This window comes from Protomyctophum parallelum, assembly GCF_964188405.1.
Source record: "Protomyctophum parallelum genome assembly, chromosome: 7".
Lineage (NCBI taxonomy): Eukaryota > Metazoa > Chordata > Actinopteri > Myctophiformes > Myctophidae > Protomyctophum > Protomyctophum parallelum.
Genome location: NC_139705.1, coordinates 498,652 through 525,197, shown reverse-complemented (window position 1 = coordinate 525,197; position 26,546 = coordinate 498,652). Strand labels below are relative to the sequence as shown.

General features: G+C 46.9%; 1 protein-coding gene across 1 annotated transcript in view; it reads left to right on the top strand.

Moving 5' to 3' along the window:
* Window positions 1–25,643, top strand: part of LOC310861313 (A-type voltage-gated potassium channel KCND3-like) — a gene marked incomplete at both ends in the record, with an annotated part of 247,838 nt that extends 222,195 nt beyond the window's left edge. The window contains 3 exons of the mRNA XM_083768723.1: window positions 16,251–16,514; window positions 22,744–22,811; window positions 25,526–25,643. Coding sequence (XP_083624849.1) covers window positions 16,251–16,514; window positions 22,744–22,811; window positions 25,526–25,643 — 450 coding nt within the window. The remainder of the gene's footprint in view (window positions 1–16,250; window positions 16,515–22,743; window positions 22,812–25,525) is intronic.
* Between the last annotated feature and the right edge of the window lie 903 nt (window positions 25,644–26,546).

Here is a 26,546-nt window from a genome sequence, read left to right as displayed (position 1 = left end):
GACAGCAGAAAAGCTAACAGCTATATACAGCAGATTCTTTTGAATTTTTGGTTTCTGTTTTATTTTTTCTGTAAAAAAAAAAAAATACTTAATTTAATACGGGTTGGAATTGAGACCGGATTAGACCCACCGCAGGTCGCGGATAGAGAGCCGGCGTGACATTTGCTCCTCTCGGGGTTGTCTCATTCAAATACTCGTTTGTAAGTATTAAGTAATCTGACTAAACAGGGTAAGCGGCCAAAACACCGTTACAGACGTATTGCTGACATAGTGTTAGTTTACGCGTCCTGTGGTGTAGCCTGTCTGTCGACCTGTGGGCAGGGACACAGACAGGACCATTGGCTCTGTAATCCTGTAAAGCAGTGGAATAATCGCACTATACGTTTGTATCACTGGCTTGGTGTCAGTTAACACATCCGTGATGCATATTCCGTGGGCTGGAGTGGACCTGCGTTTGGCGCAGCGAAACATCAGCCCCGCTATAGGCTTATCATTTAACACAGCACACTATACACTGTATAGTATACAGGCGTATTGTCGCTGGGGCGGCTTCCGCGTCTTTAGTGCTGTGTTTTTTTGCTTCGCCTCGTGAGAGAGAGAGCTCCCTGGGGTGTATTGCGGCTAAAGCCGTTCACGCACTCTGGTGTAGACTGCGTGGTAGAACCCGTATGGACGGGGGAAGCCACGGAGCAAGCTTATCCTCCGAACCGTGGGTTCTGTCATAGACAGGACGAGCTAATTTCACAACAAACAAAGTTTGGTCTCCAGGGGGGAACCCCGTGGGTGACATCACGGTAATATATCGTAGGGTAAATTGTTGCCTGGAAAATCGAGCGGGGACTCTCATAAATCCCTGTTCTAGTGGACCAAATAGTGGAAATGGGCATACGTATATACACTATATAATGCAAAACGTTTGGAGCAGAGTGTTTGTCTCCAACTCAAACACTCTGTGTCTCAGTGCAGCTAGGAAATTCAGGTGCAACCTCCCCCAGAGAGAGAGAGAGAGAGAGAGAGACTATAGAAATTCTGCTGGCTGTTGTTTAGTTATTTTTCGATTTGGAAAGATCCCCATTAGCTGAGGCCATGGCATTCAGCTAGTCTTTTGGGGTCCACATGAAACATGTTGCCAAGAGGAAAAAGAAAAAACCAACAACACATGAATATCAATATGTGACTGAGAGACAGCAGTGTAAATTGCACGTAGGGTAAATTTTGTGCCCTCACTTCTCAAGCACATTACTATACTCCCCGTTTTGTTTTGTTTTTTTAGCATGTTTAAACAGTTAAATGTGTATTTATTTAATATAACATATTAAAATAATAGTGTATATATGTATTGAATTAAATGGAAACAGCAGGGGTTTCTCTGGGGCTGTGTGGGGCACATATGCCCACAGAGGATGTCCATGACTAGGGGGTGACCTGTGGGTTCCCTGGTCATGCGATAGCAGCTCATGAAGATCCTGACTCCTGTATGATTTTCTTCCTCTTGCCAGTTGAGGCTAGGAGGAATGAAGGGATCCGACGGCCATATAACACACTATACAGGGGTATTGCTGGCGGGGCGCCAGTTTACGCTCCTGTGGTGTAGCCTGTCTGTCGATCTGAGTGCAGTGACACAGACAGGACCAGTGGCCCGGTAATCCTTAAAGGCAGTGGAATACAACGCACTATACGGGTGTATTATTGGCATGGCGTCAATTCACGCATCCATGCTGCATATTCTGTGGGCTGGAGTGGACCTGCGAGTGCGCAGTGAATATAGTTGTGTATATTCGTACGTCTCTAAATGTTTTGATGAATTGAAGATGGTGGGCCCTATTGTAAACAAGTGTAATGCTTTATGGTATCGTCCACTCTCTGTTAACAGTACTTGTATTGAGTTGTACTCGAAATGTACTGTAATTCTGCAAACTGTTAGTAAATCAATCAATCAAAACAACAGCCCGGCCAGGCTATAGCATTAAAACGCACTATACAGGCGTATTGTCGCTGGGGCGACTTCCGCATCTGTAGTGCCGTGTTTTTGCCTCGCCTCGTGAGAGAGAGCTCACTTGAGTGTATTGCGGCTAAAGCCGTTCACGCACTCCGGTGTAGACTGCGTGGTAGAACCCGTGCGACGGGGGACGCCACGGAGCAAGCTCATCCTCCGAACCGTGGGTTCTGTCATAGACAGGATGAGCGTATGGCTGCCGTGGCAGTCAGCTTTCCGCGTTCAGGTGTAGTAGCGCACTATACAGTGTATAGGACGTGCTGAGTCTGCCAGGAGCAAGCCCTGAAATCACAGCCATTTGCACACTACTGTATATACGGCGTATTGCTGACAGTGTCAGCTCACGCGTCCGTGATGTAGTTTCGCCAATTTTGGCAACTCGAGTGTGCCGCGGCTGTCGGGCGGAATACTCTGTACGGTGTATCACGGCAAGGCCGTTCACGCACCTATAGGTGTAAACTTGCATGGTATAATCCGGTTACCGGTTTGAAACCACAAAGTAAGCTCCTTCTCATCCCGAGAATGCACTATGGCTATCTAGGCGCAGCTAGTCAACACAGGGTTATTCTGTCACTGCTTCAGCACCGGCTTATATGTGGCACTTATGTGACCATTAGGGCCCGGACCTTATTGAGGAGCTGCAGCGACTGGCTTTCAGGCTCCCCAGGCAGTGGCAGCAGGCAATGCTATTGATGCCCTTTGGTGAGGTGCCATCTGTGGCAGCCCCAGGCCAAGCTGCGATAGGAGGACAAGCTCCCCCACGCTGCCTATTGAGCCACCGGCCATGTTTGGCCAAAAGGCCAGTGCTTTGCTACAGCATCCTAAGGAGGCTGTGGAGGTGCAGGAATGCTCCGGCAAGGCCATGAGTAGCTTGCCTCGGTCGCCCCTCAGGCTGTGCAACCCCAGTCAGGTTTGGCAGCTCCAGGGACCTACGGGTCCGGTTACAGGCCAACCGGCAGGGTATGGCTAAAATGTGCTCGGCGGGCTAAGCCCATCCCTCAGTCCTGACAGTTAAGTCCCCAGACCCCACCCGCTGTCTCTCGGGACAGCGGTTGTCCTGGAAGACAATTCAGGTGGACCCCTGGGTGGGTTCCACTATGTCTTCGGGGGGGTGGTGTGCTGCTTAAAGCACTCAGATCCCGGGTCTGACGCACTGACCGGCTTGTCTTAGATGACAGAACCTTCGAGTCCCGTGTCCTGCCATTCGGCATATGTCTAGCCCCCCGATTGGACGCAGTCCTTGGCGGGAGGGCCTCTGCATCCTAAATTGGATAACTGAACGGTGTGTGCTCGCTCAGAGGTGCAGTGCCACAACAACGTGGCCAGGCACGTGCAGCACTTTGGGCACCTAGGCCGGCACCTCGACAAGAGGCCTTGCAGGCGTCAACTCTCACAGTCCGCAGCGCTCCTCGGCATGTGTTAGAGGGCAAAGCAGGGACTCTGTCCCTTGCTCTAGTGAGTCGGGCCACCCTCAGGTTGTGCCTCCGCCCCTTAGGGCTGGGGGCAATCATGGTGCACTTTGTGCCTCCGGCTCTTCTGAACATGCGGCCAGTGCATTATCTGTCATTTACAGTCATGCACTACGTGGGCGTTGACAGCGTCAGTTTACACGTTCCACGTTGTTCCAGTGAATTCACACTGCTGTTCACACAGCAGAATGTGACGAGACTGTCAGGGGTGAGCAGAACCACCATAAGGTTGTATTACGGCATGGCCGTTTAAACACCTGGGTGTAATTCTGTGTGTTGGAGACCGGTTGAGCTCCCTCCTCATCCAGAGGTAATCGTGTGGCTAGGCCAGGGATCTGGCAACATGGCGGGCCGCTGTCCCACACAAGGGCGACACAATAGTCACCCAGTTGGTCCTCATACCGTTCATCCACACACAATAGGCCAGCAGTCCCTCCTCGGGGAGTGGTACTGTCTGCCTTACGGCATGAGCCAATTAAGCCCGTGGAGACTTGGGCTGCAATGGCTTCTCACAGGACAGCATTCTTGCTGTTAGCAGTGTCAGCCACAAGAATGTCCCTGTCAGTGAGGGGTGCTGCCTCTTCCTACATGGCAATGCTTAGGTGTTGTCGCCATCAATCCCTGCATTTTGCCCTACGGCCTGATCGGAGTGTGAGCCAGTCAGTCTATTGATTTTCACCCTTCCCACCCTCCTAAGCAGGGTGGTGAAGCAGAGTAAATGGGCCTAACTGTCTTAGGCAGATAGTCTCCAAGACTGGACTTCACTCATTGGCTTGTGAAACAATCCAGCAGGCATATAGGTGGGCAGGCAGGCCAGCCCCAACGGGAACATGTGCACATTCCACACAGGGCCTCGCTGCCGCATGGGCTTACGGCGAGATGCCCTCCAATCTGAGTTCTGTGGGACAGCCTCTTGATCGACGCTGTCAGCATTTATCAGGTTCTACCATTATGTGGTATCAGTGTGGCATCCAGCACCCTTCTCACTGGGTGTGTGCTTAGCTCCGCAGCATAAACGCGATGGGAACTATGCACAAAAACGAAGGCCATCCACTTTTTACTTGTAAAACCGTGATGTGACATAAGGATCATTCCGGTTCAGAGAACAGGGCTTCAACATTCAGCTGACCGAGTGTTCGGCAGGCTGACTTGAGCGGGAGCGCAGGCCCTGCAGACTGCAGTAACCTCGTTACAAAGAAAGGAAGAGCATTTCCTGAAGGGTGCCCTGAGGCCCAGAGGAGCTCAGGTTAGGGACCCAATCAGGCCCATCTGGGGTTAGCTCTGGATGCTCTACGACCTTTAGTCAGTGAGCGTGACATGCTCAAGACAGCAGTCTTGTCGGTGTCACATCTGCAAGGAGAAATGGGGGAGTTGCGAGCTCTGTCAATCCATAATGAGCTCTGCAGGCCTATGCCGGATGATGGTATAGTCTTGCCCCAAACCGGCCTTTCTCCCCAATGTTTTCAAAAGGGCACGTCTCAATCAGGTGATAGAGCTCTGTCCTACCATCGTCATACAGACAGTAGACATACAGAGACGGATTCGGTCCTCACTCTGCCCTATTGGAGCATTAGATTCGTATGCCAGGGCCACACAAGGCCCACAGAGTAACGAACCAGCTCTTTGAGTGCTTCAAGTGAGAGTGCATGGATCACAGAGGTTATCCAGCACACAAAGCAGGTAGGAGTACCAGTGCCGCCTGGAGGGCAGGCACACTCCACCTGGGGACGCTGTGGAAAGGTGCGTCTCTGACAGACCTGCACAGCGGCGACATAGTCTACTCCGTCTAATGTACATTCATCTGGTTATACCGGCTGAACATGCAGCATTCGCTCCCTTCGGGGAGTTGGTCTCGCATGCTACTCAGCGGTGGGTGTCATTGTCACCTTCACCAGTCAAGCCAGCCTTGCGTCTAGTGGGCTGGCTTGGGCGGCCCTTCACCCCTGTGGTCTCTGGCCTTAGCGTCTTGCAGGGCCGGGCTCTGGGTGGCGCCTAGCGCCTGAGCATTTGGCGGCGGATGGCGTCTGGCTGTCCGGCCGTTCCAGGGGTTGTAAATACATTACATTGAACATACATGATAAATCATTCCAAATTCAGTATGTGCTGGGTCGAAACCCACTGGTGTTGTCTTTGGGGTTCTGGGACTGCTTCGCTTCCTCACGAGGTGTCTTACAGAGTTCCCCATACATATGAAATATGTTGGGTGGAGAGATAGTCTCTGATACGATAGAGAACGTGTGGTTACTTTGTAACATATGTTCTCTGAGTGAAGAGACTATCTCTCCACCTCGATGTCGCTCAGAAGCGGTGTCGATCAAGTAAACCAGTGTAATCACGCACACCTGGGCCTTATATACCCGTGCGTGCCAGTACAACTGGTGTGTCTTAAAGAGATATCCACGTCACAAGTGAGGTGGGGACATTCCCCATACATATGAAATATGTTGGGTGGAGAGATAGTCTCTTCACTCAGAGAACATAGGTTACAAAGTAACCACACGTTCCATCGTGTTACTTTTTACCAGTGAAACGGTGCATGTTGTTCCATCGTGTTACTTTTTACCAGTGAAACGGTGCATGTTGTTCCATCGTCTTACTTTTTGCCAGTGAAACAGTGCATGTTGTTCCATCGTGTTGTCTTAAGTGCCTCTCTCGAAGAGGCACTTGGTGGCGCTGGAGCACAGAACAAAACATAAACTCACAAGCTAATTTATTGGTTTGTGGAGCTGTCACTCAGGGCGATGACCCTGGTCCCAAAGGTATAAAACCGGTGGGCGTTTTTTTCTCCACCGCTAGCCTCTCGTTAGTCACTGACTAACCTCCTCCTAGCCGTAGCCCGCAGCCTCGCTTCTACACCCCTCGGTAACAGCGGGCCGACATCAACCGATCTCCCGTCGCCTCGTTATCTACATCTACCGAAGGCTAGACGGGCCGCATTCTCAACCCTTCCCCACATCGTGGACACGTTTACCATTACACGGTAGGCCAACAACAACAACACGTGGGGTAGCCTTCAGCCATCGACTGTATGCTGACCACCGTGAGTTCCACTTCACATTTACCCTCTGTAGTAGGGGAGTTAAGTGGACAATTATTTTTATTTAGTAGGGGAGCTAAATAAATAATAATAATATTTTTTATATTTTAAAATAAAAAAGGGGTTTGAGAATAAGGCAAGGAATAAGCCATCTCGACCATGGCTACAAGAGATGACCACAATGATGGACCCCTTCCAAAGCTTTGTTTCAACAGGGTTTGTAACAACCTCTTAGCTCCAGATGATGGCCACTCCATGTGTATGCACTGTCTGGATTTAACACATGCGAGGAATGCTTTTGAGGTCGTGGGCCTCTGCCCATGTTGCCTTGGGCTAACAGACAGAGAGAAGGGGCGCAGGCTGTCTAGAGTCAAGGCCCTTCTGGAGGGGACTTCTGCACCATCACAGGCCCAGCCCAGACTACGAACCCCTCCCTCACCCCTACCAGCTGCAAGCTGGTGAGAGATGGGGAGACTTCATGGAACGGCAGTATCCCCTGGACGAACCGTGCTCCACCCAGGAACCTCCTGGAGAGTACAGGGTCATAGACCAGGTGGGTTATGAGGACGACGGAGACCTGGATGCCGACGCACCAGCTCCCGACGATGACAAAAATCACACTGTCGGGGGACCATGAACCCTCTGTTAGGGACAGCCGAAGTGCTGCCCGAAGCAGAGCGGTGGGATATGAGGCCTGTGGCTGGCTTAAACGCCACAAGGGAGACGGGTCATGGCGAATTTTCTCTGGTCATCCAGTGGACACCACCACCAGACGAGGACCACCTCTTCCGGAGGGGATAAGTCCCTTGACCGAGCACGTAGCCCAGTGGGAACGCTACAATGCGTCCCCCTGGGTCCTACGCACCTTAGCAAAGGGCTACAGACTCCAATTTGCGGGGCCAAGCGGGTCAAGTTCTCCAACAAGAGATAGCTGCTCTGCTGGAGAAAGGAGCCGTCAGAGAGGTGCCCCAGAGCCAATGTCGCAGTGGGGTCTACTCCCGCTACTTCTTGGTCAAGAAAAAGGGGGGGGGGGCGGGGGGGCTACGCCCCATTCTGGACCTCCGGGCACTCAACGGACACCTCAAGAAGTTTGCGTTCAAAATGCTGACGGCCAAGTCTCTAGTACGTACCATACGCCCAGGCGACTGGTTCACGTCCATAGACTTAAAAGACGCATACTTCCACATCCCCATCTACCCACCTCACAGGAAGTTCCTGCGGTTCGGGTTCCAGGGGAAAGTGTACGAGTACACGGTCCTCCCCTTCGGGATGTCCCTAAGCCCCAGGGTGTTTGTGTGCTGCACAGAAACCGCCCTCGCTCCCCTGCGTCAAGAGGACATTCGGGTGGCGAGCTATATCGACGACTGGCTCCTGATGGCCAGCTCGAGGGAAGAGGTAACGAGGGCCACAACCAGAGTGTTGACCCACGTGGCCTCCCTAGGGTTCGTTGTGAACCACACCAAGAGCATGCTGGTGCCCACGCAGTCAACAGACTTCATAGGCATCAGACTGGATTTAGTTGCGTATACGGCGAGGCTGTCGGTAGACAGGCTCAACGACCTACTGAAGTGTGTGTCACTGTTCACCCCGGGACGCACTCTTCAGTTAATCACATGCCTACGGATGGCAGGCATTATGGCGTCGGCCATCTTATTGGTACGTCTGGAGAGACTGCACATGAGACCCTTCCAGCGATGGCTCGGGTCCCTGCACATTCTCACCAGGTGTGTGAGCCGCCGTGTGACAGTATCTCCGGCTTGCACACTAGCGCTGAGGTGGTGGTCAGACAGACACAGACTGATGGAAGGGGTGCCCTTGGGCCTTCCCCTTTCCAGGAAGGTCGTCACCACGGACGCCAGCCTCTCGGGATGGGGTGCCACACACGAGGGCAGGTCAGCCAGGGGTTTCTGGATCCTCCCGTTCCAAGCTCCGGTGGCTCTCATCTTGTCCTATCTACAGGAGTTCCTGGACAGAGGTCTAGGTTTGTCCTCGGTGAAGGTTAACCTGGCGGCTATTTCCGCCTACCACTTGGGCATAAACAACGGTCAGGTGAACGAGCTCCCACTAGTCCGACAGTTCATGAAGGGTGTCATGCATCTCACGCCGTTTACTAGATCCCTGGTTCCAGCTTGGGATCTGACTGTTGTACTGGATGCTCTCACAAAGGAACCCTTTGAGCCGTTGGACACGGTGGACCTGAAGTTCCTCTCTCTAAAGACCGTTTTGCTGGTCGTGTTGACGACAGCTAAGAGGTCGAGCGACATTCACGCGCTCTCGGTCAACGTGAGCTGCATGAGATTCAGTGGCGATGACACTAGAGTTACGGTCAGGCCAAACCTGTCGTTCCTGCCAAAGAATTTTCCTTCTGGCTGTGAGCCAGTGGAATCGGTGGCTCTCCTGGGAGCACATAAGGCAGCATAGCTGTCGGCTCCTCTTGGGGATTTGGGGTTCCTGGGATCCCGCCCTCTTGGAGGGGTTGCGTCTGGGGTGGGAAACTTCCTGGATAGCAGGGGACAGTGGTACTGTTGGCTTCCCAGGGTTTTTCCCTCACCTCTATCAGTGTTTTTTAATTATTTTACCTGTTAGAGGGACTCTGGGCCACCGGGTATATGACCCGGCGGCCGAGAAGGGGCCTTCTCTTGGTGCCAGGTCAGTAACCTGGCTAACCTTCTCAGTCTCCCTTGCGGGAGGGACGCACATTCACGTGATGGTGTCGTCTCTCTGGAAAAAGGGGGACCGTGGAGCGGTCCTGTCAGCCGGGGTGATCATACAGGAGTATATAACCCTCAGGTTTTATACCTGAGGGTTGGGACCGGGGGCATCGCCCTGAGTGACAGCTCCACGAACCAATAAATTAGCTTGTGAGTTTATGTTTTGTTCTGTGCTCCAGCGCCACCAAGTGTCTCGGACCCATATGACTCTCTTCTTCGAGTCACTTATACAACTGAGGTTACTGAAGTAACCCAAAGTTACTTTTTACCAGTGAAACAGTGCATGTTGTTCCATCATGTTACTTTTTACCAGTGAAACAGTGCATGTTGTTCTCTATCGTATCGAGACTATCTCTCCATTGCTGACATAGTGTTCGTTTACACGTCCTGTGGTGTAGCCTGTCTGTCGACCTGTGGGCAGGGACACAGACAGGACCATTGGCTCTGTAATCCTGTAAAGCAGCGGAATTATCGCACTATACGTTTGTATCACTGGCTTGGTGTCAGTCAACGCATCCCCTGCGTTTGGCGCAGCATTTAACACAGCACACTATACACTGTATACAGGCGTATTGTCGCTGGGGCGACTTCCGCGTCTTTAGTGCTGTGTTTTCGCCTCGTGAGAGAGAGAGCTCCCTGGGGTGTATTGCGGCTAAAGCCGTTCACACACTCTGGTGTAGACTGCGTGGTAGAACCCGTACGGACGGGGGAAGCCACAGAGAAAGCTTATCCTCCGTCCTGTCATAGACAGGACGAGCTAATTCCACAACAAACAAAGTTTGGTCTCCAGGGGGGAACCCCGTGGGTGACATCACGGTGATATATCATAGGGTAAATTGTTGCCTGGAAAGTCGAGCGGGGACTCTCATAAATCCCTGTTCTAGTGGCCAAACAGTGGAAATTGGCATACGTTTATACACTATATAATGCAAAGTGTTTGGAGCAGAGCGTTTGTCTCCAACTCAAACACTCTGTGTCTCAGTGCAGCTAGGAAGTTCAGGTGCAACCTCCAGAGAGAGAGAGAGAGAGAGAGAGAGAGAGAGAGAGAGAGAGAGACTATATAAACTCAGCTGGCTGTTGTTTAGTTATTTTTCTATTTGGAAAGATCCCCATTAGCTGATGCCATGGCAGTCAGCTAGTCCTTTGGGGTCCACATGAAACATGTTACCAAGAGAAAAAAAAAAAAACATGAATATCAATATGTGACTGAGAGACAGCAGTGTAAATTGCACGTAGGGTAAATTGTGCCCTCACTTCTCAAGCACATTACTATACTCCCGAGCATGTTTAAACAGTTAAATGTGTATTTATTTAATATAACATATTAAAATAATAGTGTATATAGGTATTAAATGAAATGGAAACAGCAGGGGTTTCTCTGGGGCTGCGTGGGGCACATATGCCCACAGAGGATGGCCATGACCAGTGGGTGACCTGTGGGTTCCCTGGTCATGCGATAGCAGCTCATGAAGATCCTGACTCCTGTATGAATTTCTTCACCTTGCCAGTTGAGGCTAGGAGGCTATGAATGAAGGAATCCGACGGCCATATAACACACTATACAGGGGTATTGCTGGCGGGGCGACAGTTTACGCTCCTGTGGTGTAGCCTGTCCTTAAAGGCAGTGGAATAAAACGCACTATACGGGTGTATTATTGCCATGGCGTCAATTCACGCATCCGTGCTGCATATTCTGTGTGCTGGAGTGGACCTGCGAGTGCGCAGTGAATATAGTTGTGTATATTTGTATGTCTCTAAATGTTTTGATGAATTGAAAATGGTGGGCACTATTGTAAACAAGTGTAATGCTTTATGGTGTCGTCCACTCACTGTTAACAGTATTTGTATTGAGTTGTACTTGAAATGTACTGTAATTCTGCAAACTGTTAGTAAATCAATCAATCAAAACAACAGCCCGGCCAGGCTATAGCATTAAAACGCACTATACAGGCGTATTGTCGCTGGGGCGACTTCCGCATCTGTAGTGCCGTGTTTTTGCTTCGCCTTGTGAGAGAGAGCTCACTTGAGTGTATTGCAGCTAAAGCCGTTCACGCACTCCGGTGTAGACTGCGTGGTAGAACCCGTGCGACGGGGGACGCCACGGAGCAAGCTCATCCTCCGAACCGTGGGTTCTGTCATAGACAGGATGAGCGTATGGCTGCCGTGGCAGCCAGCTTCCGCGTTCAGGTGTAGTAGCGCACTATACGGCATATTGCTGACTGTGTCAGTTGACGTGACCGTGGTGTAGTTCCGTCTGTGGAACTTGGTTCAGTTACACAGACAGGACATGCTGAGTCTGCCAGGAGCAAGCCCTGAAATCACAGCCATTTGCACACTACTGTATATACGGCATATTGCTGACAGTGTCAGCTCACGCGTCCATGATGTAGTTTCGCCAATTTCGGCAACTCGAGTGTGCTGCGGCTGTCGGGCGGAATACTCTGTACGGTGTATCACGGCAAGGCCGTTCACGCACCTATAGGTGTAAACTTGCATGGTATAATCCAGTTACTGGTTCGAAACCACAAAGTAAGCTCCTTCTCGTCCCGAGAATGCACTATGGCTATCTAGGCGCAGCTAGCTAACACAGGGCTATTCTGTCACTGCTTCAGCACCGGCTTATATACGGCGCTTCAGGCTCCCCAGGCAGCGGCAGCGGGCAATGCTATTGGTGCTTTGGTGAGGCACCGTCTGTGGCGGCCCCAGTCCAAGCTGCGATAGCAGGACAAGCTCCCCCACGCTGCCTATTGAGCCGTCGGCCATGTTTGGCCAAAAGGCCAGTGCTTTGCTACAGCATCCTAAGGAGGCTGTGGAGTTGCACAGGAGGTGCAGGAATGCTCCGGCAAGGCCATGAGTAGCCTGCCTCGGTCGCCCCTCAGGCTGTGCAACCCCAGTCAGGCTTGGCAGCTCCAGGGACCTACGGGTCCGGTTACAGGCCAACCGGCGGGGTATGGCTAAAATCTGCTCGGCGGGCTAAGCCCATCCCTCAGTCCTGATAGTTAAGGCCCCAGACCCCACCCGCTGTCTCTTGGGACAGCGGCTGTCCTGGAAGACAATTCAGGTGGACCCCTGGGTGGGTTCCACTATGTCTTCGGGGGGTGGTGTGCTGCTTACAGCACTCCTGGCAAGGAAGGGCTGACGGTCTTACAGGCCATCTTCCAAGGCGACTGGCTTGCCATGCTTGACCGGGGATGTTTATTATCAGATCCCGGGTCTGACGCACTGTCCTCCCATTCGGCATATGGCTAGCCCCCCGATTGGACGCAGTCCTTGGCGGGAGGGCCTTTTCATCCTAAATTGCATAACTGAATGGTGTGTGCTCGCTCAGAGGTGTAGTGCCACAACAACGTGGCCAGGCACCTGCAGCACTTTGGGCACCTAGGCCGGCACCTCGACAAGAGGCCTTGCAGGCGTCAACTTTCACAGTCCGCAGCGCTCCTCGGCATGTGTTAGAGGGCAAAGCAGGGACTCGGTCCCTTGCTCTAGTGAGTCGGGCCACCCTCAGATTGTGCCTCTGCCCCTTAGGGCTGAGGGCAATCATGGTGCACTTTGTGCCTCCGGCTCTTCTGAACATGCGGCCAGTGCATTATCTGTCATTCACAGTCATGCACTACGTGGGCGTATCGTTGACAGTGTCAGTTTACACGTTCCACGTTGTTCCAGCGAATAATTCTGTCTGTTCACACAGCAGAATGTGACGAGACTGTCAGGGGTGAGCAGAACCACCATAAGGTTGTATTACGGCATGGCCGTTTAAACACCTGGGTGTAATTCTGTGTGTTGGGAGACCGGTTGAGCTCCCTCCTCATCCAGAGGTAATCGTGTGGCTAGGCCAGGTTTCTGGCAACATGGCGGGCCACTGTCCCACACAAGGGCGACACAATAGTCACCCAGTTGGTCCTGATAACGTTCATCCCTCACACAATAGGCCAGCAGTCCCTCTTCGGGGAGTGGTACTGTCTGCCTTACGGCATGAGCCAATTAAGCCCGTGGAGACTTGGGCTGCAATGGCTTCTCACTGGACAGCATTATTGCTGTTAGCAGTATCAGCCACAAGAATGTCCCTGTCAGTGAGGGGTGCTGCCGCTTCCTACATGGCAATGCTTAGCCGTTTGACTGCCACCTGCTGGACGCAAATCCAACTTCTGACTGCCACGGTCTGTGGGGGCGATTTAGAGGTTGCGCACGCAGCACAGAAACGGATGTTGTGGCCATATTGTGCTAAATAAATAGCGTCAATGCTAGCGAGCTAAAATATAGCCATCCTTGCTCTAGAAAGCACCAATGTTTCCATTTAGACCACCGGCTAATCATCGCGAACATCGCGCTAATTGACCAAACCATGGAGAGCTCTGTAGATTAGGAGTTATTCAGCTTTTAGTCTGCCTGTATAATGGGAGGTGGACGGCAGCGCGCATGCGCAATCCGGTCTAGGATCGCTAAAGAAGGAAAGGCCGAGCCAAAATAATAATGAAAAAATAGTTCTCAGCGGTGCGGATTGATATCCATAATAAAGCGAATCTGACGGAGCATTCCGACACGAGCAGAAGGTTATTACAGTCCTTATGGCGGAGCATTCTGCCAAAAGTAGGGATCGTGTTAAGTGTTGTCGCCATCAATCCCTGCATTTTGCCCTATGGATCGGAGTGTGAGCCAGTCAGTCTATTGATTTTCACCCTTCCCACCCTCCTAAGCAGGGTGGTGAAGCAGGGGGGCATTCATCAGTGTTCTTCTAAGGGCCTTAAATGGACCTAACTGTCTTAGGCAGATAGTCTCCAAAACTGGACTTCACTCATTGTCTTGTGAAACAATCCAGCAGGCATATAGGTGGGCAGGCAGGCCAGCCCCAACGGGAACATGTGCACATTCCATACAGGGCCTCGCTGCCGCATGGGCTTACGGCGAGGTGCCCTCCAATCTGAGATCTGTGGGACAGCCTCTTGATCGACGCTGTCAGCATTTATCAGGTTCTACCATATGTGGTGTGGCAGCCAGCACCCTTCCCACTGGGTGTGTGCTTAGCTGCGCAGCATAAACGCGATGGGAACTATGCACAAAAACGAAGGCCATCCACTTTTTACTTGTAAAACTGTGATGTGACATAAGGATCATTCCGGTTCGGAGAACAGGGCTTCAACAGTCAGCTAACCGAATGTTCGGCAGGCTGACTTGAGCGGGAGCGCAGGCCCTGCAGAGTGCAGTAACCTCGTTACAAAGAAAAGAAGAGCATTTCCTGAAGGGTGCGCTGAGGCCCAGAGGAGCTCAGGTTAGGGACCCAATCAGGCCCATCTGGGGTTAGCTCTGGAGGCTCTACGACCTTTAGTCAGTGAGCCTGACATGCTCAAGACAGCAGTCTTGTTGGCGTCACATCTGCAAGGAGAAATGGGAGTTGCGAGCTCTGTCAATCCATAATGAGCTCTCCAGGCCTATGCCGGATGATGGTATAGTCTTATGCCCCAAACCGGCCTTTCTCCCCAATGTTTTCAAAAGGGCACGTCTCAATCAGGTGATTGAGCTCTGTCCTACCATCGTCATACAGACAGTTGACGTACAGAGACGGAGTCTGTCCCCACTCTGCCCTATTGGAGCATTAGAGTCGTATGTCAGGGCCACACAAGGCCCACAGAGTAACGAACCAGCTCTTTGAGTGCTTCAAGTGAGAGTGCATGGATCACAGAGGTTATCCAGCACACAAACAGGCAGGAGTACCAGTGCCGCCTGGAGGGCAGGCACACTCCACCTGGGGACGCTGTGGAAAGGTGTGTCTCTGACAGACCTGCACAGCGGTGACATAGTCTACTCCGTCTAATGTACATTCACCCGGTTATACCGGCCAAACATGCAGCATTCGCTCCTTTCAGGGAGTTGGTCTCGCATGCTACTCAACGGTGGGTGTCATTGTCACCTTCACCAGTCAAGCCAGCCTTGCGTCTGGTGGGCTGGCTTGGGCGGCCCTTCACCCCTGTGGTCTCTGGCCTTAGCGTCTTCCGGGCCGGGCTCTGGGTGGCGCCTAGCGCCTGAGCATTTGGCGGCGGATGGCGTCTGGCTGTCCGGCCATTCCAGGGGTTGTAAATATATTACATTGAACATACATGATAAATAATTCAAATTCAGTATGTGCTGGGTCGGAGCCCACTGGTGTTGTCTTTGGGGTTCTGGGACTGCTTCACTTCCTCACGAGGTGTCTTACAGAGTTCCCCATACATATGAAATATGTTGGGTGGAGAGATAGTCTCGATACGATAGAGAACGTATGGTTACTTTGTAACTTATGTTCTCTGAGTGAAGAGACTATCTCTCCACCTCGATGTCGCTCAGAAGCGGTGTCGATCAAGTAAACCAGTGTAATCACACACACCTGGGCCTTATATACCCGTGTGTGCCAGTACAACTGGTGTGTCTTAAAGAGATATCCACGTCACAAGTGAGGTGGGGACATTCCCCATACATGAAATATGTTGGGTGGAGAGATAGTCTCTTCACTCAGAGAACATAGGTTACAAAGTAACCATACGTTCCATCGTGGTACTTTTTACCAGTGAAATAGTGCATGTTGTTCCATCGTGTTACTTTTTACCAGTGAAACAGTGCATGTTGTTCCATCGTGTTACTTTTTACCAGTGAAACAGTGCATGTTGTTCCATCGCGTGAAGAAGAGAGAGAGGGAGGTGGGGGGGTCTATCATTTCAGTTTTAGTCAATTTTGTAAACACACTATACAGCTTAGAGAGAGAGATAAGAGCCACCTTATCTCTCTTTCTTTCTCTCTCTCTCTTAGCTTCAGTAGACGAATAACAGTTTAAGTCCACACTAATTATCCATAATGTATAAATTATGGATAAGGGGTCAGGACAACTAGGCCTTTTCGTGGAGTGGTCAGAATACAATTTGGACTTAAACTGATATCCGTCTATAGTACTATTTGTTAAAACAGCTTCAATTATTTATCGTCCATTTATTTTTATTGTACTTTATATTTAGTTTTAGTTAATTGCAATAACCTTTGGTGTGTGTGCGTGCGCTCGTTCTTTTGTGCAGAACCATGAGTTCGTGGACGAGCGCTGCTACCAGCAGAGCTTCCTGGACAACAGCTCTCTGACTCGCGGCGGCTACGCCTCGTCCAGCCGAAGCCCCTCCCCCTGCAGCCAGGAGGGCGTGGTGGGAACCTGCTGCGGGACCAGAGACCACACCCCTCTGTCCAAGGGCATGGCAGCCCCGCCTCCTCCCACGTACGTACTGCACCACCCGCCGCCGCACCACCACCACCCGACGCATCGGCCCCCCATTCGGGAGTATGTGACTGTATACCTGTAGTATCTACTGTACCTCTAGTATGCAAGACAATGTCAGTCTTAAAATCAGAGACTTCACATTTGTGCTTTAGTTACAATTTTTTTTAAGGACAAACCACCGTCTCACTGTGTCTTAAATGTGTCCTTAAATGACTAAAAATAGTTAAAAGGTCATCAAAAGCTTGTCTGAATTTACACACTGCCCAGACAAATGACAGCATTTATTGACTGAAATGTGCACACACAGTCATTGTAGAGACAGGGCAACTGACTGACTGATGATACATTGCTATGATGCAAACGGTAGTGTTCCAGCAGCTGAGCTCTTTTCTCAAAATTGGCAGTACAAAGTTTGCACCGCCAAGCCATCGCTAGCATGCTAAGCTGGCGGGAGGTTACTGCGGGACTCGGGGCCTTTACTATGGCTGAATCTACAAATGCACAAAGTAACATCAACAACTGAAACAATTTAATGAGTTTGTTTATTTATTTGATATGGACATAACAATTGTATTGCTCATTGCACAGTTGTACAAATTTTACAATCAAATTGTACAACCATAGGTTTGCTCCCTTTACTGTCCGAATGAGTTGTTACACCTGGGAACCATACAGTTACCACTTGTTGAGGCTCATGTGGTTGCTCTGTAGAGCCTCATAGGCGGGTGGGGTTAGTGAGCAGACTCGGCCTCTCTGGAGGCCCTTCCTGGTTGTCCCCATGGGTCATTTTTCTCAATTCTATGCCCATGATGAGTGCTCAAAGGTGGGGACGGGTCTCTCCAGAGTTCTCCCTGGTGTTTTATGGATCATTTTTGGACTCCCCCATTTTGCCCAAATCTATACCCAGGATGAGTGCTCATAGGCGGGTAGCGGTTAGTGAGCAGACTCTGTCTCTCTGGAGGTATTTTTTTCTCAATTTTATGCCCACTTGGAGTGCTCAAATGTGGGTAGGGGTCTCTCCAGAGCTCTCCCTGGTGCTTTATGGACCATTTTGGACTCCCCCATTTTGCTCAAATCTATACCCAGGATGAGTGGGTAGTAGTGTTGTCACGATACTGGATTTCAACTTTGATACGATATTTGGAAAAGTATTGATATTTCGATACCATTTTCGATACCACGCAACCACAGCGATTTCTGAGGGTTTAACATTGTAAGTACAAATAAAAGCTGTGCAGTATTATGCACTTTCATAGTTTTTAAAATGTTTATTCTTTTTATTATTATTATGCCTATAATTATTACAATAATTACTATTATTATTTTAGTTTTATAATCAATTATTATTATTATTATACATAGTAACTATGGATTATAAGTAGGCCTACACATAAAAGGAAAGTTGTAAAGCACAACCACAATTTAATTTCTTTCTGACCATAGTCAACCACATCATCTTGGTTTCTATTCCTTATTTATAACTCTAGTTAATGTTCTATTCAGATATTATTCAATGCATCATGGCCAGCATACTCAAACTACTATTATTATTTTAATATCCGGAATCCCCCCACGCACACACACACACACACACACACACACACACACCGCAACGATCCTGTTGCAACGTTAGCTTGCTAGCCTAGCAATGTTGTGTTTACTGTTGATAGCTTTAGCAGCTATCGCTAACATGAGGAACAGCAACAACAAGTAGCATGTAATTGTACAGTATGCGGGCTTTGGCAACTGTCCTCTTTGGCTCTCCGTGTTCATCGGATTCTTTATCTTACATAAAGAAATACGAGCGACCTGTTCTGTCACAGTGACGGAACGAGACAGACTAGTGTACTGAGCGGTGACTGTGAGCGCCCCTTCGCTCCCTCAAGGCTCAGGAGGGAGGGGGCTGACGGAGGGGGCTGTTTGACTGTGTTACTGTTACTGTGCGCTGGCAGGAGCATGTCTCAACCAACGGGAGAACGGAGCGGCACGTAGTATCAATACTCTGGAAAAGTCATATCGAACCGTTTTCATTTTTCAGAATCGATATTTATCGATATATCGATATTTTCGACAACACTAGTGGGTATGGGTCTCTCTGGTAGTTTATGGGTAATTTCTGGACATTATCATCATTATGAACTAGCTGTAGTTAATAGTTATTTAATGGTTATTTGTACCCCAAAGTAAAGTGACAATATTTCCATCATGAACTAGCTGTAGTTAATAGTTAGTTAATGGTTATTTGCACCCAAAAGTAAAGTGACAACATTTTCATCATTACCTAATCATGAACTGGCTGTAGTTAATAGTTAGTTCATGGATATTTGCACCCCAAAGTAAAGTGACAACATTTTCATCATGAACTAATCATGAACTAGCTGTAGCTAATAGTTAGTTAATCGATATTTGCACCCCAAAGTAAAGTGACATTTTTATCATGAACTAGCTGTAGTTAGTTAGTTAGTTAATGGTTATTTGCACCCCAAAGTAAAGTGACAACATTTCCATCATTACCTAATCATGAACTGGCTGTAGTTAATAGTTAGTTCATGGGTATTTGCACCCCAAAGTAAAGTGACAACATTTTCATCATGGACTAACTGTAGTTAATAGTTAGTTAATGGTTATTTGCACCCCAAAGTAAAGTGTCAACATTTCTATCATGACCTAATCATGAACTAGCTGTAGTTAATAGTTAGTTAATGGTTATTTGCACCCAAAAGTAAAGTGACAACATTTCTATCATTACCTAATCATGAACTGGCTGTAGTTAATAGTTAGTTAATGGATATTTGCACCCCAAAGTAAAGTGACATTTTTATCATGAACTAGCTGTAGTTAGTTAGTTAGTTAATGGTTATTTGCACCCCAAAGTAAAGTGACAACATTTCCATCATTACCTAATCATGAACTGGCTGTAGTTAATAGTTAGTTCATGGGTATTTGCACCCCAAAGTAAAGTGACAACATTTTCATCGTGAACTAACTGTAGTTAATGATTATTTTCACCCCAAAGTAAAGTGTCAACATTTCTATCATGACCTAATCATGAACTAGCTGTAGTTAATAGTTAGTTAATGGTTATTTGCACCCAAAAGTAAAGTGACAACATTTCTATCATTACCTAATCATGAACTGGCTGTAGTTAATAGTTAGTTAATGGATATTTGCACCCCAAAGTAAAGTGACATTTTTATCATGAACTAGCTGTAGTTAGTTAGTTAGTTAATGGTTATTTGCACCCCAAAGTAAAGTGACAACATTTCCATCATTACCTAATCATGAACTGGCTGTAGTTAATAGTTAGTTCATGGGTATTTGCACCCCAAAGTAAAGTGACAACATTTTCATCATGAACTAACTGTAGTTAATGATTATTTTCACCCCAAAGTAAAGTGTCAACATTTCTATCATGACCTAATCATGAACTAGCTGTAGTTAATAGTTAGTTAATGGATATTTGCACCCCAAAGTAAAGCGACAATATTTCCATCCTGAACTAGCTGTAGTTAATAGTTAGTTAATTGTTATTTACACCCCAAAGTAAAGTGACAACATTTTCATCATGAACTAATCATGAACTAGCTGTAGTTAATAGTTAGTTAATGGATATTTGCACCCCAAAGTAAAGTGACAACCTTTTTATCATGAACTAGCTGTATAGTTAATAGTTAGTTAATGGATATTTGTACCATAAAGTAAAGTGACAACATTTTCATCATGGACTAACTGTAGTTAATAGTTAGTTAATGGTTATTTGCACCCCAAAGTAAAGTGACAACATTTTAATCATTACCTAATCATGAACTGGCTGTAGTTAATAGTTAGTTCATGGATATTTGCACCCCAAAGTAAAGTGACATTTTCATCATCAACTAATCACGAACTCACTGAATCGGCTCGCCCGCCACCCCTGATCTCTGCCTGGGGGGCAAGAACACAAGGCCGACCTGAGAGGTCATCAGTATTACAGAGTACTATCGAAAACACAGGAAGAGAGGGAGCAGAGGAGGCCCAGCGGGCCGATACTTGCCACCCGGGACAACAGCGGGTAGGCCAGATCCAGCCCTGGCGCAGATGCCAATGTACTGGCACCCACACATCTGGCCCACCTGCTGCCCGCCCGACCAGGCTATCCCTTTAACAAGGCCTTTACAAAGCCAGTAACAGTGCTTATCAAAATCAGCAACACAAGTATTCCTCTCAACTATAAAACTAAAGTAGTTAAGATCAGTAGTAGTTAAGATCAGTGCTCAACCAATATGGTTTGACACAACTATAAAACCTGGCTCTTAAAATATATTTAAAAAAAGTCCTTTAACAAGGCCAACCAGAGGTGTTTTCAACTACAGTGCTTTTCACATCAGTGACACTAACTATTATTCTCCAATTATGTAACAAACTAGGGCATTACTAATTACAAAATAAAGATTACTTTGTATCCATAATTTGGCTTACGGACTAGTTATAGAGAATACAGGTAGTAGTAATCAATAGTGTGTATGTCAAAAAATGGAAGTATCAAAAGCACAGCTAGGGTTTTTAAGAGCTAGTGATGCATATCAATAACAGAAAGTGTTACATGGCCACTTACTACCAAATAGATAGCAGTAATATGAAAAATAACAAACAAAAAGTAAAGCCGGAAAAAATATGAAAACCCTTAGTTCCCAAAGTTTGTTTTTGTTGTTGTTGGGGCTCTTTCATCTGAATTGTGACATTGTTCGATTGGTCTTTTTCCTACCACACAAACCGTGAGGGAGGGGAATCAATGTTGCACCATCAGTGTCCAGACTTGGATCCGTTAGCTCGCCATCCAATATGCACTGGGAATTTATCTGGGGAATTGTTGGGTATGGAGACTGTGGAGCCTCACATGACCTGAGCTCCTCAGTGGATGGATTATGTCCTCTTCTCCATGTGAGATGCTCCAGGGGATGAAGATGGGGATCACCCAATCATCCAAACTGACCTATGGTAGATTGGACAAGATCCAATAGCATGTTATTCACACACTGTGAAAAATGTTTTTAAATCCCCATGAATTAGTAACACCTTTTTAACTTGCATCAATTAGCTTAATCATGTTCTTTTTATAGTAATCATATCAAATACATTGGAAACCATTCAAAGTACTTATTTTCTTTTACAATGTTTCAAATATTCACTATATTCTGTTCCTGTTCCTTTTCCACAAAAATGCTATGAAATACTCCTTTAAGTATCACAATGAAATGAGTTAAATTGCATACAGTTCACATTCAATAGCTTTACAGGGTGTTTTGTGCAGTGGGCTCAGACTGCAATGTCACCTGTCTGCTCAGTGATTTGCAACACTCACTCTCACACTGCTCTGCAAAGTTCAAAATAACACAATATACAAATCAGGAGTTGTCGAACAACATTAAGAATGTGGATGATTTGAATTGGAAGATATTTTTTTTGTCTTACCAAGCAGATTGCAAAATATTGTTCCTCTGTGTGGGTTTACAACAGCACATGAAGAACCAGCCATGTGTTCAATTGAACAGGAAAAGGAAGTTTTCCTACTTAAATACTGACAGGAAGTGGAATCACTGGTAGGCTGGACATAAACGCTTACAGGCTTAAAAATCCTGTTAGACATCCTGTTTGTTTGTTTTTCCCTTTCATGTATATAGCTTGTTTAGCATTTTAATCAGACTTGTAGAGCAACATTTTAGATATATTTATATAACTTAAATGCATTCATTCACTGTAAAAAAAATCACTGAAATTAACATATGTATCCTATTAACTATCGTTTAATTCAGCCTACCCAGGCTTGAAAGCAGGCAGCCAATTTGCAAGTGTTAAAAACTATCTAAAATGCTTTTGAAATAACACACATTTAAGTTTAAATATCTAAAATGTTGCTCCTGTTTAAGTATGTTTAATACAAAACAAGCTTTTTACATGAAAGAGAAAATAAATCAACAAACAGGGTGTCTAACAGGTTTTAAAGGATTCAAATTACCTGGCTCTGTGATTGCCAACCTAAGTGGCCAATCAGTGAGCCTAATCAGTGACCCTGTAAGCATTTGTGTCCAGCCTACCAGTGATTCTACTTCCTGTCAGTATTTAAGCAGGACAACTTCCTTTTCCTGATTAATTTACACATGGCTGGTTCTTCATGTGCTGTTGTAAACAAACACAGAGAGACAATCTTTTGCAATCTGCTTGGTAAGACTAAAACATAATCTTCCAATTCAAATCGTCCACATTCTTAATGTTGTTAGACAACTCCTGATTTGTGTATTTTGTCATTTTGAACTTTGCAGAGCAGTGTGAGAGTGTTGAAAATCACTGAGCAGCCAGGTGACATTGCAGACTCAGCATTCATGAAGCGGTGAGTGAGACAATGTAGAACAAAGATGGTTATCTTAAATGGTGTTTAGCCACAATAAATCCTGCAAATGATTTATTGTAAGTTCATGTTACATTTTGAAAGACAGTTTGTTACTGAAGGAATACAATATTCCTGTACATGAGAATTTTGGGTTATAGTGACTGAAGGTACGTTTTAAGGGTACATACTAAGCACATTTGAGTCTTAAATACCTCCTAGTTACTGCACAAAACACCCTGTAAACCTTTTTTGAATGTGCACTTTATGCAATTTAACTAATTTCATTGTGATATTTAAAGGAGCATTTCATACTATTTTTATTTGTGTGGAAAAGGAACAGTTCATTGCATATGTAACATTGTAAAAGAAAATAAATGTTTTGAATTATTTTGAATGGTTTTCAATGTATTTTAAATACATGATTACTATAAAAAAATAACATGATTAAGCTAATTAATGCAAGTTAAAATGGTGTTAATTCATGCTAATTCATGGGGTTTTGGATCTTGTCTGACCTATCATAGGTCAGGTTTTTTGATCCCATCCTCATCCCTTGGAGCATCTCACGTGGAGAAGAGGACAGCGCTTCCCTTCCCATCCATTGAGGAGCCAAGGTGCATGTGAGGCTCCAACGTCTCCATACCCAACGTTTCCCCAGATAGATTCCCAGTGCATACTGGGTGGCGAGATCCAAGTCTGGACCAAACGAACACTGTCACAATTCAGATTAAAGAGCCCCAACGAGAACAAAAACAAACTTTGGGAACTAAGGGTTTTCACATTTTCCGGCTTTTTCTTTTTGTATATTTTTCATATTACTGTTGTCATTTTTCTATGTCTATTTGGTAATAATAAGTGGCCATGTAACAATTACTATTCATTGTTGACTGTGTTATATTTTAAGAGCCAGGTAATTTTGTTTCATAGTTGGATATTGGATAAGCACTGATCTTAGTTTTATAGTTGAGATAAAAAAGTGTGCTCCTGATTTGGATAAGCACTGTTGTTGGCTTTGTTAAAGGCCTTGTTAAAGGGATAGCCTTGTTAAAGTTATATTTCATTTTCAAACAGCTGGTCGGGCGGGCAGCAGGTGGGCCAGATGTGTGGATGCTTCCTTGCTTTTGTTTTGTTCTTTTGTATTTTACATTTGTATTTAGTATTACAATTTAATTTATTATTATTCTTTCTTCTTGTTTTATTTTGGTTTATATTTTTCTGTGTGGGGGGGAGGGTGTGTGTGTGTGTGTGTGTGTGTGTGCTGTAAATAAAAAATGGAATTATTGAAGGTGGCTTGTAATTGTACATTTGGATTCAGATTGTATTGTATTGTTCTGCATTCACTATTATTTATATTGATGTGACTTTGTGTCCATATCTCCAGTTCATGATTAATGCATGATTAGTTAATCATGAGTTCATGATGCAAATGTTGTAAAGTGTCACTTTACTTTGGGGTGCAAATAACCATTAACTAACTATTAACTACAGCTAGTTTATGATTAGGTAATGGTATACATTTTGACACTTTACTCTGGGGTGCAAATAATAATTAAATAACTTAACTACAGTTAGTTCATGATGAAAATGTCACTTTACTTTGGGGTGCAAATATCCATTAACTAACTTAACTACGGCCAGTTCATGATTAGGTAATGGTGCAAATGTTGTCACTTTACTTTGGGGTGCAAATAACCATTAAATAACTATTAACTACAGCTAGTTCATGATGAAAAGGTTGTCACTTTACTTTGAGGTGCAAATATCCAGTAACTAACTCTCTAGTAACTCTCCTAACTAATAACTACAGCTAGTTCATAATTGCTTCATGATGAAAAAGTTGTAACTTTACTTTAGGGTCCAAATCTCCAGTAACTAACTCTCAAGTAAGTAAAATGTAATGGTAGTTCATGATGATGATAAGGTCCAGAAATTACCCATAAACTACCAGGGACACCTCTGGAGAGACCCCTGCCCGCATATGAGCACTCATCCAAGGTAGATTTGGGCAAAATGGGTGAGGTCAAAAATGATCATGAAAACACCAGGGAGAGCTCCGGACAGACCCCTACCCACCTTTGAGCACTCATCGTGGGCATAGAATTGAGAAAAAATGACCTCCAGAGACACCGGGTCTGCTCACTAACCCTACTCACCTATGAGCACTCATCCTGAGTGCTTTGATCTACGCATGCGTTGGCGTCTGTCACCGTCTGTGAATGCTCCGTCGGATGTCTCGCTACAACCCTGCTTTTTATGACTTTATTTTGTTTTTTCTGGCTGTATGGTACTGAGTTATGATAGCCCTGTCTATCCGCTACTCATCCGTTAAGATGTTTTAATCATCAGAACTTTTAATAGCCCATAATCGCTACAAACCGGTCAGCTGTCAAAGTGCTACTGCTACCATCATCAACCAGATGAGAACGTTGACGACTCAACGGTCCCTACAAACCTGAAGACTACACCGCTACATGCTAGACCTGATCTAGCATCCATTAGGAGCCCTTGTGTGTAAGTACTGTTTTGGACCCTCCTCACTATTGAGCATCCATCTATCATATAACCTACACCAGACCACCGCATCGGGCTCCATTTGGAGCCCCTGCACGTATGTACCACTGCTTCTCGGTTACTATCCAGCCACATCCACCAGCTAACAACACCAATTGTTTCTAGAAAGACCTGTGTACTGGCGATTCATTTTCTTCTTTTAGAATGGCGCCACTTACCCCGGTGGTGAGTGTGGACGAGCTATCCTGTCTGAGGTCCGAGCTCCACAGCATCGAGGGACTCCTAGGAAATCCGCCGTCCTTTCCCGGCTGGACGCGCTGACGAGCAACGGACCAACCAGCTCAACCCCCCTAGCCGGGCCATCCACTGCACCGTCCCCTTCCTGGGCCACCGTCGTGAAGAGGGGGAAAAGGGTCGCTCTCCCCCTCTTCTCCCCAGGCGGAGCTGACAGCAATACCTCGCTGGCAAACTTTTTCTCTCCGTTAGCGGCTCACTCCGAGCCAGAGCTACCAGTTAGCTTAACGCCTCCAGCTGGCATACAGCTCCAGATGAGCGGGTAGCTAATGCTAACGAGCTAACGGCTCTCAGTCCACACACTGACCAGGCACAACAGGTCCGCTCCGCCAAAACACGAAAGCGCGCCTGTCCATCTCTGACTCCCAGAATCCTCATCAAGTGCACACGACACCGTTCTCCTCCACCTCCTGCAATCCAATTCCCTGTGAGTCCAAATTCCACCAGCAGCCATCCAGACTCTCCGTCACCCTCTCCAACCCCACTGCCAAGGGAACTAGCCACAGCTGTAGAAAAGTATGACATAACCAGTCATCAGTCTAACTGTGGAACCCCTGACCCTGAATTAATTTATTCTCCTCTCTCTATTGGATCAGTTGATTCAGGTATGGAAATGCCTAACCCTGAATCAACTCCCCATGCCCCCCCCCCCCCCCCCCAATCAATAAAAATCCTCTACTTGCCTGGCCAAAACTCTCCGTTTATAAGGGGTTGTTATTTAAAGACAATAACCCAGATCTGCTAATCATTGGCGATTCGATCACAAGGGACATTACAATCCCAGGAGGCGTCACTTTTTGTCTTCCAGGTGGTAAAGTTAGATAGATAGATAGATCTTTATTTGTCATTGCTTGCATGAAACAACGAAATTCAGTTTAGAGCTTCACCTTCACCACTGGCATCAAATCCATACTGTACAGTAACCCAAGT